General features: G+C 40.0%; 1 protein-coding gene across 1 annotated transcript in view; it reads right to left on the bottom strand.

Moving 5' to 3' along the window:
* Positions 1-15,631, bottom strand: part of nbas (NBAS subunit of NRZ tethering complex) — a 158,229-nt gene that overhangs the window by 123,885 nt on the left and 18,713 nt on the right. The window contains exons 11-18 of the mRNA XM_053336782.1: positions 15,564-15,629; positions 15,346-15,474; positions 14,872-14,935; positions 14,134-14,327; positions 12,374-12,649; positions 7,385-7,510; positions 6,899-7,050; positions 6,589-6,726 (exon numbers count right to left, since the gene is read on the bottom strand). Of these exons, the coding sequence (XP_053192757.1) occupies positions 6,589-6,726; positions 6,899-7,050; positions 7,385-7,510; positions 12,374-12,649; positions 14,134-14,327; positions 14,872-14,935; positions 15,346-15,474; positions 15,564-15,629 (1,145 nt within the window). The remainder of the gene's footprint in view (positions 1-6,588; positions 6,727-6,898; positions 7,051-7,384; positions 7,511-12,373; positions 12,650-14,133; positions 14,328-14,871; positions 14,936-15,345; positions 15,475-15,563; positions 15,630-15,631) is intronic.

The following is a 15,631-nucleotide window of genomic DNA, read 5'->3' as shown; positions in this document are numbered from 1 at the left end:
CCCTCTCTATGCCAACCTTAAAATCCACAAGGAAACAACCTGACCTGGCCCAAGCTCGCTAAAAAAACTTGGCCTGGATCAAGCACAGTATGACCACAGGGGAGCTGACCTCTCCACCGCTGTCTTAATCTATAATCCCTCATTACAGAGCATGCTATCAGGCCTCATCAGGGTTCCTCTACACAGACTAACAGAGATTAACACTGGCTCAACACACTCTCTGGCACATCAAAGAGTGACGGCTTAGCACTCGTACAAGTGGTAATTATTGCTTTGCTCTGCCTCTTCAGAGCAAAGTAAGCAAAGTGGAAGAAGAGGGGCGGCAAGGGAGAGATGGAGCGGAGATGAGATGAGATGTTAGAAAGCCATTTCACACGTTTGTTGTTTTTCCTCTGGATTATCAAATGATGACTCCATCATAAATTAAAAATAAACAAAATGGTTGGTCTATACTTCTGAAGAAAAAACATGGAGATATCTTTCCTTCTTAATTTGGTTTACTTAGGTTTAAACATCTTTATTGACTGCAAGAATATTTATCAAATCAAATCTGTAGAAGCACTTTTTTTTTGCCATGCTTGAGGCATTGCTTTAGGGGGTGGGGGTGTCGCCATTCATGGTTCCAACACAATGTATCCTAATGACATTGGTGTTTGCTACATTTGTAGTTTTGAGTATTAGACATAGACTGTATAAAAGAAATGGACGTAACATCTGTGACGTCACCCATTGGTTTGTAGACTGCTGCTCTGAAGCCAATAGTTTCGAATCTAGGCAGCGCCATCTTGAAAATTTCAGGTGCATGCCAAGAAAAAAAGAACGCGGATTCTACTTATATGGGCATGAGGCGGAGTCATGGGCGGAAGTATGGGCAGAGCGGGGAGGTTGCTATTAGTTGCGAGAGCTGGATCTCGAGGACATTGGTCAATCAACCTGTCAATCACGACGTAGCCACACCCTAATGCATACCCTGCTTTATCGTCAAATATAAAATCAGGGAGGCCAAAATTTCACAAATGAACATCATACTGCTTTGAAGAAGGCTTTAAACTAGCAATTGAGACCATAAACACATTTTGAAAATGTTTGAGGTTAGAAATCAAGTGAGAAGTTGGTGAATTCTCCATTGACTTGTATAGAGACGGAAGTCCTTTTGAACACAAAACGGTCGCCTCCTGGTGGCCTTTTGATAGAATGCAGCTCTAAGTTACTTCCGTGTTGGCCTCATTTCAGAGGACCGGAACTCCCTGCCTGTTTTGAGTATTAGACAGAGAAACTATTAGATGGAGTGTCATGAAATGTGATATAGACATCCATATCCCACTCACGATGAAATGTAATAACTTTCATCTGGCACCATTACTGGGTTAGAATTGAATTTGTCCAGTACTTTTCCTTTGTAACCAAACACCTTAAAAAAAATTAATGAGATACCCATCAGGCTCTACTACAATCATGCTATCATGACTGTAAATTTAAGTCATCGCATTTTAATACACTAGTCTACAGAACAAAATGACCAGTTAATGAACATCAGTCATTGATTAAAAGGCCTAATATCTTGGTCATGAGTGTAATTCCCTGAACAACACCAGGGAGATACAGTGTATTGTGGAAAAGGAATGGCCACCAACAGGTTAGAAGTGGATAAATGTTCAATTCTGGTCCACATCTCTCGCTTTTAAATTGCTAATCCTAGTACTGAATTCCACTGAGGTGCAGCATAAACATTGTGTAGTGCACTGTGACACATACAAATGGGCGACCTGGCTGTACACAAAACGGGGAGCAGTGTCTCTGCCTTTGTAAAGGTTTACAGTATATTGGTTCCCTGAATTGCCCTTACATTAAACAGCGACTCAAGGGAAACATGGTTAAGAGAGGGCCAGAATGAACATAAACACTGCGATGCATCCGAATGGAGATTGGAGGCTGGACAGTTAAAGATGAAATGTGAACAATTCAAACAGTGCTGTAGACACATCATCACACATGCTGTATAATGTAAAGAGACTGGACCCTGATTGCTTCAAGGTGTGTGTGTGTGTGTGTGTGTGTGTGTGTGTGTGTGTGTGTGTGTGTGTGTGTGTGTGTGTGTGTGTGTGTGTGTGTGTGTGTGTGTGTGTGTGTGTGTGTGTGGGAAATTTAAGGCTCAAGACTTGGTTTTGATGGTAAGTTTAATACAGGGTTCAGGTTCAGTTTAGGGTAAGGGTTGGGTTCATGTATTTAGTTGTGATAGTTACAGTTAGGGTAGAGGCTTAAGAATGCATTATGTCCTTATGAGTTTCCTCACAAGGATATATGGACAGACTTGTGGGTCTGCGTGTGTGCATCTTGAATTTGACAGCTATCAGAAGCGCAGGTTATTACAATCAGACAGCACTGCTTCTCCATTTCTTTACAAACACCCAGAATATGACTGTACTGGACAGAGATTGAACTGCACAAACAAGCCAACACACTCACAATCATACACACACGTGCGCACAGAGATGCAGTGTGTGATAAAAATGATTATCACACAATGAGAGACACAGAATTGGACTGCATAAATTGACAAAAAAAAACAGCACATCGGCTCAAGCCTTCACATGCTCGAGGTAACACAGTATCTGTGCACACATACACACACACACACAAACACACACGCGACCAGTTCTGGAGCAAATGAGAAAATGAGACTTCTGATTGAGGTCTGAATCAGATCAGATAAGGACATAAACACCTTCCAGCAAACTGCATTCTCATCTTCACACCCCTTCCACTCTCTCTATCACAAACACACACACATGCAAACACACACACACGACAACTGATGTATTGTCCATCTTGTTATTGTATGCAGAAAGTCAAAGCAGCATGGCGGATTTTGAATTACACTTTAATATGAACATAGACTGATGAGAGGAAACTAAAAGATAAAATTGCCTGCATATTGTCAAAATTACAGAAGCCGATATTGGCTGTGCTTGCAATTCTGTTTTTTAGTGCTGTTACCTTGAGATCAGAAATTAATAATTTCCTTATCTCAAGAAAATGATATTTGTTATCTTGAGATAATCAATCAGTTATCATGGGGAAACAATAGGTCATTTCCTTTTAGTATTGTAATGTTTATCAAAGATCAGGAGTGCCATGCCAGTATCAGTAATGGGAGACACAAAGCTTTCTTTTTGTGTTGAAAATTGTTCAGTTTCAAAGCATTTGATACCGTCAAGATAGCAACATCTATGTGGGGAACTTTGTTGCTCAATGACACACACAGATATTGTCTTATTGTACATTGCTTATAAGTAAGGATTCAGGGCAAGTTGTCAAAAACAGGCAAAATGTTGTATTTGTAAACACACTATTGACATTGGATGTGTTCTCTCATGTGTTCATTCAAAATAAGAACCAGGCACTCATTTTCGAGTTTTCCATAATTATTCCATGATCACGAGAAATCAAAAGTTGTCTTTTGCCTTCGTAAGATAATGAGATAAATTAACCAGTCATCAGGTGAAAATTAGGTTTGTTCTCTCAGGATCACGAGATAATCAACGGTTTTAAAACATGCAAGACACTGACCTGTTATAACTGACCTATGACAACTACTGTAAAAATACAAAGTAATAACCAAGTCCTGAGGAAGTTTGTATTTTATGTGTCATTACTTTTCAGGATAAGTGATTGTTCTGCAAGTGCAACACATTGCAGTTGCTTACAATTGAGCTTTTTTAAAATTAATTAAAAACTTTTAATCTTTCATTTGCACTCTATCATAGCAAATCATTATTTCATGCTGCAACCTTATATTTAATGCTCTATTCTAGCATTTTATTTCTCTCTTTCTATTTTTCTGTACTTTGTTTTTATTATTAGTGTGTGTGTGTGTGGGGGGGGGGGGGTAATTGTATGTTTTAATGTTTCCATGTTTACTATTATTAGGTTTTATTTTTATTTCTCAAATTGCATGTTTTTAGGTTTTTTTATTTCCAATTCTTACTGTTAAATATTTGTTTTATGTAAAGCACATTGAGTTGCCATTGTGCATGGAATATGCTATAGAAATAAAACTGCCATTGCATAAGGTAGTAAAAGTAGTAGTTAGAGGAAAAATGCATGTTTAAAAAATGGAAGAGAGGCCAGAGTGGTACATAAACATTCTTCTTTTCATTGGGTGCTTTAAGAATTCTGTAGGTGCTGAGAGCTGAAATGAACTTCTAACAGCATCTTACAGCAAAAGTTCATTTACTTGTCAAATTGCCTTAACTACTGAAAATAACAACTGTCAATAACATGCTTTAAGAGCAAGTTATTTTTGCTCTTTTTTAACTCAAAAGTAATCAGTGTGATTAAGAATAATCACCAATAACACTGTAGTGACTAGCGATTTTTTTTTAAAGCCTGGTGGATTTCTCTCACTCATGTACAATCGACCTCAAAATGAGATGTGACAGTCAGGAGTTAAATACAGTCCTTATCTATACACAAGAGCCTTCACACACACGTGCACACACACACACACACTGGGATGTACTCAGAGCAGATGTGATCGATACCGAGCCATTTCAGTAATGGTGGTGTAGTTAAAAAGAAATTAAGAGAATTATTATCTGTCTCTGGCCTCTGCCGCAGGCCTCAAGGCACCATGGTTAGATCCATTAGTAAGGGGCTTCTCTGCACCCAAACACACGCACATACACAAATATGTATAAACACATTCTGGGGACCCATGTATGAGCTGCCAGGCAGACACCCTGACTCAGAGATAAAGAAGAAAAATAGGAATATTTAAAGAAGGCAATTCACTGACAATTTAATGTAATGGTTTCTTTAATGTTGGCAAATTATTGATTTTTTTATTCCACTCTTCTATATTTTTCATAGCCTTAATCTTTACTTTATCCAGTAAGGACTACACGTTGGCAATACAGCTAAACAGCTTTACTGCAAATTGAGCTAAAAAGAAAGAAAATCAAATGGGCAAAAAAGAAAGAGGGAACTGAAGAGGGGAGATATGATACTTTTTGCTCTCTCATTCAAATGCAGACTGGAGGCTCACTGGTTTAGTATCTGAAGTGAGAAGAACAATAGAGAGAGCACAATCCAGCTACTGAAGCTTGAAATACCTATATGCACATTGCACAATACTTGCCTGCATAAACACAGTACACAGATGCATTTTAAATGTGCATTATTTATTTCACTATATGCATATTCCCTTGTGTCTGCATTCAGTCATTATAATGGATGTGTGTAATATGGGTATATATTTGTATTAAACTTAAGAATGTTTCGTAATACGGGGTAAGCTATTTTGTGTGTGTGTGTGTGTGTGTGTGTGTATGTGTGTGTGTGTGTGTTTGTGTTTGTGTTTGAGTATGAGGAGTGATTAGTGATCACTAAAGGGTTTTTCATTAGTCTTTCCCTGGGCACTTAACAACAAAGGCATAAATTACCTCCAGCAGATTACCCACTAATCTCCGCCAACGCTTTCTCCCCCTCTCTCCCCCTCATCCTCATTAATGTCCCTGCCTTTATGATCCCCTCTCCCGTCTGTGACCTAATCAAACAATCAGTGTTAAATTTGGCAGCCTGCTCACACATTTCTCCCTGCTTTTCTTGTCTGCACCTTCTCTGCAATCTCTTCTTTCCTTCACTTTCAACAAAATCCCATTCCGGTCGTTACGCCACATCATTACAGTTGATATCTGGAATAAAAATAATGGCTTAATTTAAGCTTTAGAAACAGTGGGCAAAAACCGTGCTGACAAGGCAACTTACATAGGTCAGCATCAGGTTCCCCTCGTGGGATTTTTACCGCCCACCCAACAGCTGTTACTGAGAATCAGAAGCTGGTGTTGCTTCATGGTGTTTCAGACGCTTTTCTTAAAAGTTTAGTGAAAAAATTATACGCCCGTCTCAAAAGGAGTACCATTCTGTAACAGGATTATATGTATGAAATTAAGGCTTCAGAAACTTGTTCAGGAACACTTAAAAGGGCATTCAGCTGATTTTACACATAAAAATCAGTTTACATTTCCCAAGTATTTCTCAGCGTGTGAAAACAGTTACATAATGTCTTCGATGGCCTGAGAGGACCTTTCTCAACAGTGACAAAATAACCTTAGATGATGTCATTAGGTTATTTTGGGTCGGCCTTGTAGACTTTAGATTTGTCTGGGGGTCTGGGGGTTTAATAGATATCTTTGTTACCAGTATGGGTGTTGATAGAGACTACCCAGTTGAATTATGGGAAATCTAGGATTCTGTGTTTTTGAAGCATCACCCATACTCGGGTTTAATTTTAGGATTTCTTTTTTTATTCTTTTAACAAGTCCCCCAAAATTATGAAAGTGCAAAATTAAATGATTGGAGTTCTTTTTTAGGCAGGGCAGATGCTTGCAAACCAAGTCTTGGCCCTCCAGCTGGTGATGATCTCTCTAATTTCCAGCCTGCCCTGGTGATTTTGTTCAAATAAATCCTCTCTTATGTTCAGAACTTTGACAGCGTTTCTGTCTACTGTGATTTTCAGTTTTCATCTGCTGTCTAACTGATTCTCTGAGCTGACTACGCTACACTACACTCTGACAGGCAGTGTACCTGCTGAAGTCGACTTTGGCCAGCAGCTCTTGTCTCTTCTTGTTTTCCTTCTCCTTCTTCATCTCCAGCTCCTCGTTGTCTGACAGCAGGTCTTCATATGGAAGGTCATCCAGGTCAACATCACCAGGCATAATAAACCTGAGAGATGGCGGGAAAGTCACACATACATAAAGATTATCATGTACGAACGCAATGAGGCAAATGGAATAAACCCCTGGTTGGTGGTGGAAAGACACTGACAAAAATCCAGTGTTATTTACAGACTTATACATGTGCAGGAATTGCATTGGTGTGTTCTTGCATTCTTTACCTGCCCCCATCTTCTCTGTTTCCTATGGCTATGAGTGCTTCAAGGTCAGTTCCCTTCAGGCCATACTGCAGCAGCTCCTTGGCCGCATCAACATTCTCTGGGACGCGCTCCACACACTCATGCAGCACCCATGAACGCTTGCGGATCTTGCTCTGGGTAGGATGTAAGGAATGGAAGCAGAGGGAATGAGTTTAGAAGAAATGATGGGGTAAAATGAAATACAGAATTAGGAAGGGAGGGTGTGAAAATTTGGTACAAATTGGTTAAAATGATGCGTGAAATAGAGTAAGGGGGCTGTGCTGCACTTAAATGCGTGCTATGCCCCCACTCGCCCACACACATATCCTGTATATTTCCTACCAGACGTTTCATACAAAACACAAAAACTCTGATACCACTCTTTACATCTCTCTCCTGATAACCATCCCACCTTCTCCTTTCCTCATTTCCTCATATCCATCACTCTCTTTTACTTCTATCTCTTACCAGGTAATCTTGTATCGATGCAATGCTGACGGTACTCTTCCTCCATTGTCTTTGGTAGACTAGGTCAGAGTCCAGATTGTATGCTTGTGCAAGTGACAAGGCTTCACCATATTCCTCATTGTCAATCTGTGGGATAAGAAAATGCACACAATACACATTAATGCGGATATGAGCAATGTACAAGCATGATTTATTTGCACCAAGGTGACATCAACTAATGTATATGGTTTATCAAGAGGAGTTTGGGAACATTCATTTGTAGATGATGCAGACAACTGCTTGTGAAATGAAAGGAAGAACCCAGCTGATGAAGAGCTTGTCCAGGAATTAAGCAGACGGAAATTTTAATTAAGGAACACAGTTTGTTTTCTGATGTAAAATTTAAGTTGGGTACAAAAAACAAAACTATAAAACAGCTTTTTATACTCTATGAGGTATATTTAAGTGTTTTTGTTTAATCCTATTAGTGTCCCAAGGGTATTTTTACCGATTCAATCTCCATGCACTGTGGTCCTAAACAGAATAAATTGTTTAAATGCATTAAATGAATTCAAAGCACATGGTAAAAAACACAGGCGAGAGAAAAGTCCAAGGACCCATTTTCTTTCACACTGAAGGACAAAGACACCAAGGTTTGAATAAACCTGTGCACAAGCACTGGCACTTCTGAAATCCTGAGTATGTACACTGTATATTCAAAGCCTGAATAAGAACAGCTCAAACATGCAGATTTCAATCTGTGTAGCAAAGTGACACAGTCTGAATTGAGTTTGAAATGGAAGGATAAAGGAATGGCCAAGAGGGAATGAAATATTTGGGGATATATGAAGAATATAGAAAATTAAATAGACAGTGAGAAAATCCAAAGGATGAATCAAGAGTACATATTGGAACTCAAAATTAAATAAGATACAATAAAAAAGAAGACTTAACGACTACAGTGAAGCTGTACTCAGAAACAGCTGTGCTTTGGTCTACATGCTAGCAGTAACATGCTAATATGCTCATAATGACGATGTTAATTGTTAGCAGGTACAATGTTTGGCTTGTTCATCATCTTAGTGTGTGCGTTAGCTAACATTTGCTATGTAGGTCTAAACACAACTATACAGGTAAGACTGAGAGAAATGTCAATAGTTTTTCTGGCATGGTCAATGTACTGGAGGGTATTGAGTTTGATCTGTTGATGCCATTTTTATTTTGAGCTTTTTAGCATGCTGACTTTAACATTTAGCTCAAAGGACAGGGGTGTACAGAGCTGTTAGCGTGGCTTGTCTTCTTCATAGTCTTGTTAGCATACATTTTGTAGTAGTAGTGGCTGTTCTTATCATTATTAATATTATTTTAAATATGCCCTGGGTTAGACATCAAAACATAATGATGCTAAAAGAAGGCTTTGTGTTATATCAGTGTCATTCAACAACAGCATGACACTTCCGTTTACACTGGCCCACTCAATGTGTGTGAAATTATGTGTGTGTGCAAACACACTGACTGACACACACACATTGAGTATCCATCTCTTTCTATGTGTAGGAGTATAAAGCAACACATTAGCCAGACTGTGGTTCCTCGAGGGCAATAAGAACCCCACACAGTTAAACCTCACGTAGGAGGACATCAAAAACAGTTTCTTTCTCTCTCCGGATTCAGCTAATAAAACTGTTAGCAGCCCTGCCAGTGTGCTAAGTTACTCACACTGGCAGGGTTACGCCACCGAACGCCGAACGCACCATCAAACTCTTAAATACATGAAGAGCCTCTGACTTGAGGAAATAACCCCAAATCGCTTGTTCTGGTCTATTCACAGTCAATTGGACCACAAACCTCAACTGAGGTGAATCTCGGAGGAAAGATTAGGTCATTCCTGTTTCTGTGAGTGAGTGAGTGAGAGTGTGCGTGTGTGTGTGTGTGTGTGTGTGTGTGTGTGAGTGTGAATGTGAGTGTGGTTGCAGTATGGAAATTTCAAACCATAAAAATGTAATGTAAACATAATTATGCAAGGACATAAGAAATCAAAGATGAATGCATACATGCATACAGACATACAGTCGATACATATTCAGACAATACAGCCACCCCTCCTCCCTTCCACTCGAACGCCTACATATGGTACATGTGAATAGAAGAAAAAGAAGGGAAAAAAACAATTCCAAAAGGAGAAGAGTGGCAGCAGCTGGGGAAGTGCTGCGGGTACCAAGTGTTAGAAAGAGATAATAATGATATATTACTTTGTAACTCTCCACTGTTAGGATTGATGGTGATGACTAATGGCATCTAATGATGATGACAATGATGAAGAAGGCAGTAGATGATGGGTCATAAAAATGACTGATGAACCATGCTCAAACTTGGGACCATTGAGAGCCGATACCACTCTCGCTGTGCTTTATGATAGAGCATGTTGTTGTCTTTGCTGCAATTTGTAGTGAGTAGCAACAACAGCCATATTTCTAATGCAGCAATTAGCATTTCAGAGAAACCCCTGGGACTGAGCAATAGCCTCAAAGCAGAATGAACATCTTGCTTGGTTTTCATTTCTCCTCAACAGCAGTCTGGAGCTGATCCAACAAAACAATAGCACTTTATTGAGCTGACACAGGATTTATTTAGTCGGAAACTGATTTTGCAGATCAGCCCGTTATAATGTTTTCATATGACGTCCTACAGTTGAAGTTTAATTAAAGCTAAAGTCAATGATTCTAATCAAATGCACTTTTTGTCAAATTCAGTAAATATCTCTTCACAGTCCACTAGCTGTCCGTTCCATGTGTACTGAACTAATCATTTTTTTAAAAACAGGTTCATACACAGTACAGGGTCTGTAAATGGGCATGGAAACACAGTGGCACAGAACGAGCCATACAACACTACTCCAGCGAGTCAGCAGCAGGGGGTATTCATGCTTGTGCACAGAAAAAGGGTATGCCATCTGTCTGTGTGAGGACATGACAGTCTCCTGTCTCCAGCCCCTATTGAATGATGGGAGACAGGGGCCAAGGCCGACTCACACAGAAACAGAAAATAAATGCTTGTATTTTATTAAATGTATCAGCCCACAATGAATTGGAGACAGTCCTTTGGACCCCCCCCCCCCCCCCTCCCTTTTTTTTTTTTTACACCTTGTGTCTGTTTTTGTGACAATGAAACAGGTTGAGTGAAAAGTGGGGAGGCTGCAGAGAGGCGGAGAGTGTGGAGACATTTTTTCTCTGTTTTGATAATGAGCGAGAAGAACAGAAGTGACTCTAGAGCTGACGCATTGTTCTGAATTCAGCCATATTTCCTTTTTGGCAGTTGTCTTAGCAATGTGTGTCCATTCATTTGGGAGGTGGAGCGTCTGAAGGTGCATGAAGGGAGGGGTGTACTTGTTTGGGTTTTTAGTTCAAATAACAACAATCTTTCTCCAGAATGACTGACTCTACCTTTAAAAGGGTGAAAACAAATGAAGAATTTCATGATAAATGAAATCCCCACTATTGAAGACAATTGACAGGTGCTAAAAAAAAAATCACTGGTATTATAGTGCATCTGACTCAAGTTTAATTAGAAATTGGAAATTGAGCATCTTTGAAATATTAAATAGTGATATCAATTTCTTTGCCACATTGAATTTATACAGTATGGGACAGAGAGCTGCACATCAGCACTGTAATAGTTGTTTACAGTGCTATGCTAAAAGAACATTGAAACCCAGACATGAATGTGTTCCTGCATGAACACCGATGAAAGCTTTTCTTGCTAAAGCACATAAGTGTTTTGTTGTGTGTGTGCCCCAATAAATAAGTAAACTGAACCTGAAAAGTGACTTTATTTTTTTACTCAACTGTACTGCCTCTCTTTTTTTCTTTGAGTTAAAAAATATTAACATGGTCACAATGTCAATGCTAAAATCGTGATCTTTGGCACGTGCTGTTTATGTATACCCTTTAGTTTAGCATGTTAGCATGGTAAGATATGCTGATTAACACAAAATAAAAAAGTGAAATAGATTGATGGTAATGTCATTAGTCCTGTTAGACAAGTTAAACATTTGACTTGATGACGTTAAATTAAAAGTTTAGGGATCACTGAAGTTCATGAACACCTGCACTAAATTTTACAATAATCTGTTTAATAGTAGACGAAACATTAGGATACATTAAACATTTTCTGTTACTAATTCTTTGCCAGTAGGGGATCACCAAAATTATTAGGGGCGACTGTGATCCAATAGATAGATCGGACTGTCAACTAATCAGAGGACCAGTGGCTCGATTCCCACCTCCTCTTGTCAACATGTCGAAGTATCTTTGGGCAAGATACTGAACCCCAAATTGCTCCAGATGAATGCGTATGAATGTGTGTGAATGTGACTTGTACTTGAAAGGTGCTATACTGTGTAAGCGCAGTATATTTAACATTACAATTCATCCTATGGGGACCACGACTGTGCACCCCCAACTTTTCAATTCCTAGATCCATGTGACAGCTGTCATTAAAAACAACTTAAAACTCTTCAGCCATCCTTAAAATGTATCCAAAACCTTACAGTGCTAACCGTTTACATTACTTGAGTTTCAAGGGAGTAGTAGGGAGTAGAATTACAAGATTATTTTAAAGTGAACCGAAAACTGGGCAATAAATGAACCAGTGTTGAACTGCAACCATACAGCGGTCTCATTATACTGTCTTCCTCTGATCGAGCACTTTCAAAATTCAAAGCACTCCTACAGACAATAGGCTCAGGCCACAAAGCACATTTTCTAAAATTTGAAAAGGAAGGCACCAATAAAGTTGTCTGCATACATCCGCCTGAATTCAGCTCTGACCCTGGCAGCTAAAGGAAATGTCAAGAAGAGCACTCAATACCACATTGTGAAACAAAATCAAAGCTATTGCCAAAACGCACAAATTTAGTGCTTGAAGTGAGTTAGGTTCTACATCAGCAGGTAGTAGGTACACATGAACACAAACAGTCCAGTCATTTACAAGCATGTGTCAGCATCCTACCTTCCTCTGGTACAGTTCCTCTGGTGTTGTTGACCTCAGGCTGACAAGACGGTAGTTCTTGATTACAGTGCGGGGGCGCTTGCGTGGTGGAGCAAAGCGTTCCATCTCCGTCACATAATACAGACCCTGCTTGATGTAGCCGAAGTAGCGAGCTTTGGCTGAGGACTCGTCATCTGAGTCAGAGTCCCCGCCATCATCGCCCTCCTCATCATCGCTGGCTCCGCCGCTCAGGTTGCTCTCGAGACGCCCACGCTTCTGGGCCAGCTTCACCTCACACTGTGGGTAAGAAAAAAACTATAGCATTAAAAATGGGATTAGAGATAAATAGACAGATGACAAAAGCGAAGAAAAAATTTATGTAGGTTTGATTGATGCAGATGCAAAGAAGTAAAAAGATAATATTAAGAAGTGATTTAAACATATGTTTTAATGACACTACAAACATATGGCTTAGAATTGTTCATAAAGCCACGGTTGATATAAAGTTTTGTTTTTTGACATAAAAACACATTGTTCCCTTTGGCCTCAATCATAAACTGAAGGCTGCAAAACAGATGAGCACCCATTCCTGATGAGTGAGACTGTCAGATTTACAGCCTTTGCCCAGAATTCAATTGTGATGCTGAAGATGGACATTTCTCTGCCAGCAGGAAGTGATGAATGAAAAATGAATGCGATGCAGCACGGTTTACATCTAGCTGTGCTTAAGCTGGTAAACACACTTAATCAGCAGGCTGTCTGCACACAAAACAACAGCAAGGTCAAGCTCCTCAATAGAAAATCTAAATTCAAGCTGTCCAAAGTACTTTCTTCCACTTGTCTTGTCCTGTTCTCCGGTTTTGTGATTGCCTCAGTTGGGGAAAAAATTATTTGCCCATTTTTCATCTGTGCACTGCAGCAAGCCCTCATATTTCCTACTGACACCCCTCTAGGTTTTAGCTCACTGGAGGAACATTTTGCCCAATCCAGCTGCTCTGCTCTCAGCCAAGGCTTATGAAACAATGTAGCACCTGTAAAACAATAAGTGCTTTAATTAATGAGGAGCAGAGAAGATGCACAGCGCATGGACTTATGATCATAAACACACAAGGTCCCATTACTCCATATCTATAGAGGCATACACTATAGAAACACTATCTTCACACACAGCCCCATGTTCAAGGTAATTTCAACACACACAAACCCTTAGTTGCAGATACAGCTACAGAGACAATTACCCCCCACTCCACACTGAAGCGGGGTGATGAAACCTTTCCCAAAAGTTGGCAGTTGGCTCTCTCTCTCTCTCATTTTGTGTGCAATCAGATAAAATAATAAAAATTAAAGCGAAATACTGAAAAAAAGAGGAGGGTGATGGGATATCAGGGCCTTTGTGGGTGAATAAAGAATCAGGGATAGATATTTCATCATCACAGTTTTTATATATTTCATATACACACACTCACATATTGGCTGTACTAATGATCTCAGATCAATGCACACATTTGTGTCGACTTAACTGTACAACAGACTCTCCTTGCACATGAAACAGTGCACTCCAGTGTTTTTGATGTATAACAGTAAAAAAGAACAGACTGCAGCCTTCTGCACCCGTGTATTGACCCTCCTATTCTACAATAAGCCTTTTTTAAATCCCTGAAGTCAGACATCTATAATCTACAAACAATGCTTGCATGAGTCTCGCAAGCCGTACTGGAATTTACAAACTCCTCCCACATCTTCAACCAACCACAAAAACACACCGCTGTCTTGACATTTACCTCGAGGCTGAGAAAGCCTCCATCATGTGCAGCGGTGACTCGAGGTGAGGGCTCGAACCATTCACAGGATTTACCCAGAAGATTGCGGAGCGTCCTGACAGAGGAGACAGTGACAGAGCCAGAGCAGCGAGCGAGAATCAAAACGTTGTCACTCCACCAGTTCACGTCCTCCAGTGGGTAGTACTGCTCCTTATCTGGGAAAGGTATGGAGAGACGTAAGAGTAGTATTATAAATTGACCAAAGACAATAAAAAGGACAATCTTCATATTTGAACATGCATTGTGCTGTTACTAACCCTGCCTTATGGAATCACACACCCCATTAACTCTTTTAATCGGTTTCCTTCTCTACAAGATATTTACAAATGTGAGCATGTTTATTACATGTCATGCATGAGATAAAGATTCCCACGCAGATCACTGTTTACACAAGCTGTCACAGCTGTCATTACTATTGGCCCAAAACTGTCAGCAACAAAAAAAAACTGCACAGTTGCGTAAATCATCATACATGCAGACACATACAGGCAATAACACAAGCACAGAAATACACACTCACAGACATAGACACTAAAGGAGAAAAAATATCTGCTGGCCTTGGCATACAGTATGTAACTATGTCTAAATAACTGTATAATTCAGTGAATAAAACATGTCAAAGATCATTCAATTGTATCCGCTGTGCACTGCCATGTCAGCAATAAAGTCGGCTGTCTTTAGCCCTGCAGGCCAAACTACCTTTTATTTTTTTCCTTCTCTCCAGCGATGTCTTCCACTCTGGATTGATCTCCTCAAATCCTGGCTGCAGGGATGACCAAAGGATGGAGGGACCAGAGAAGAAGGGAGGGAAACAAGAAGAAAGGGAGAGAGGGGGGAGGAAATTAATCTGCTAACCCTGTTTACACTTACAGCAAGTACACACAGAGGCTCTGCCAGCTCAGATCAGCGGTGAAGCAGAACATACACAAACGCTGCATACATTGCAAAACATTCTGCGAATATAGGTTCTCCCAAAGCCACCTCGCTTACTGGCACACACACACACACACACACACTCACACACACACACAAACACAGGAGAGATATTACATTAATACAGTCAGTCAAGCATCTAATATACAAAATATTACCAGGATGCACAGGTACATACTCTGCATTAGCAAAATCATGCATGCATACACAAACATACACACAAGTGGCTGAGAGGTGTACCTGTTGGTCTTGGCTCCATGCGGCCCTCTGTTTTAGCGAGGGGATGTCCCAGAGAGACAGGCGACCAGAGAAGTGGATGACAGACAGCAGGGTGCCATCAGGGCTTAGACTCATGCGGAATACACCATCCTGGTCAACACAAATGCAAGGGCAGACATTTTTTTAATGAGGATAATGCTCACAATCTCAAATCAGGCAAACAGAAAGAAGAAAGTTACCTTTTCATCTCCTTGTCTGGAAAACAGCCTGAAGCTGGGGATCTTGAAGAAAGCTCTCTTCTGATTCT

This window comes from Scomber japonicus, chromosome 17 (genome assembly GCF_027409825.1).
Source record: "Scomber japonicus isolate fScoJap1 chromosome 17, fScoJap1.pri, whole genome shotgun sequence".
In the NCBI taxonomy this organism is placed as follows: domain Eukaryota; kingdom Metazoa; phylum Chordata; class Actinopteri; order Scombriformes; family Scombridae; genus Scomber; species Scomber japonicus.
The sequence above is the reverse complement of the archived record's forward strand: the minus strand, read 5'-3'. Positions and strand labels throughout refer to the sequence as shown.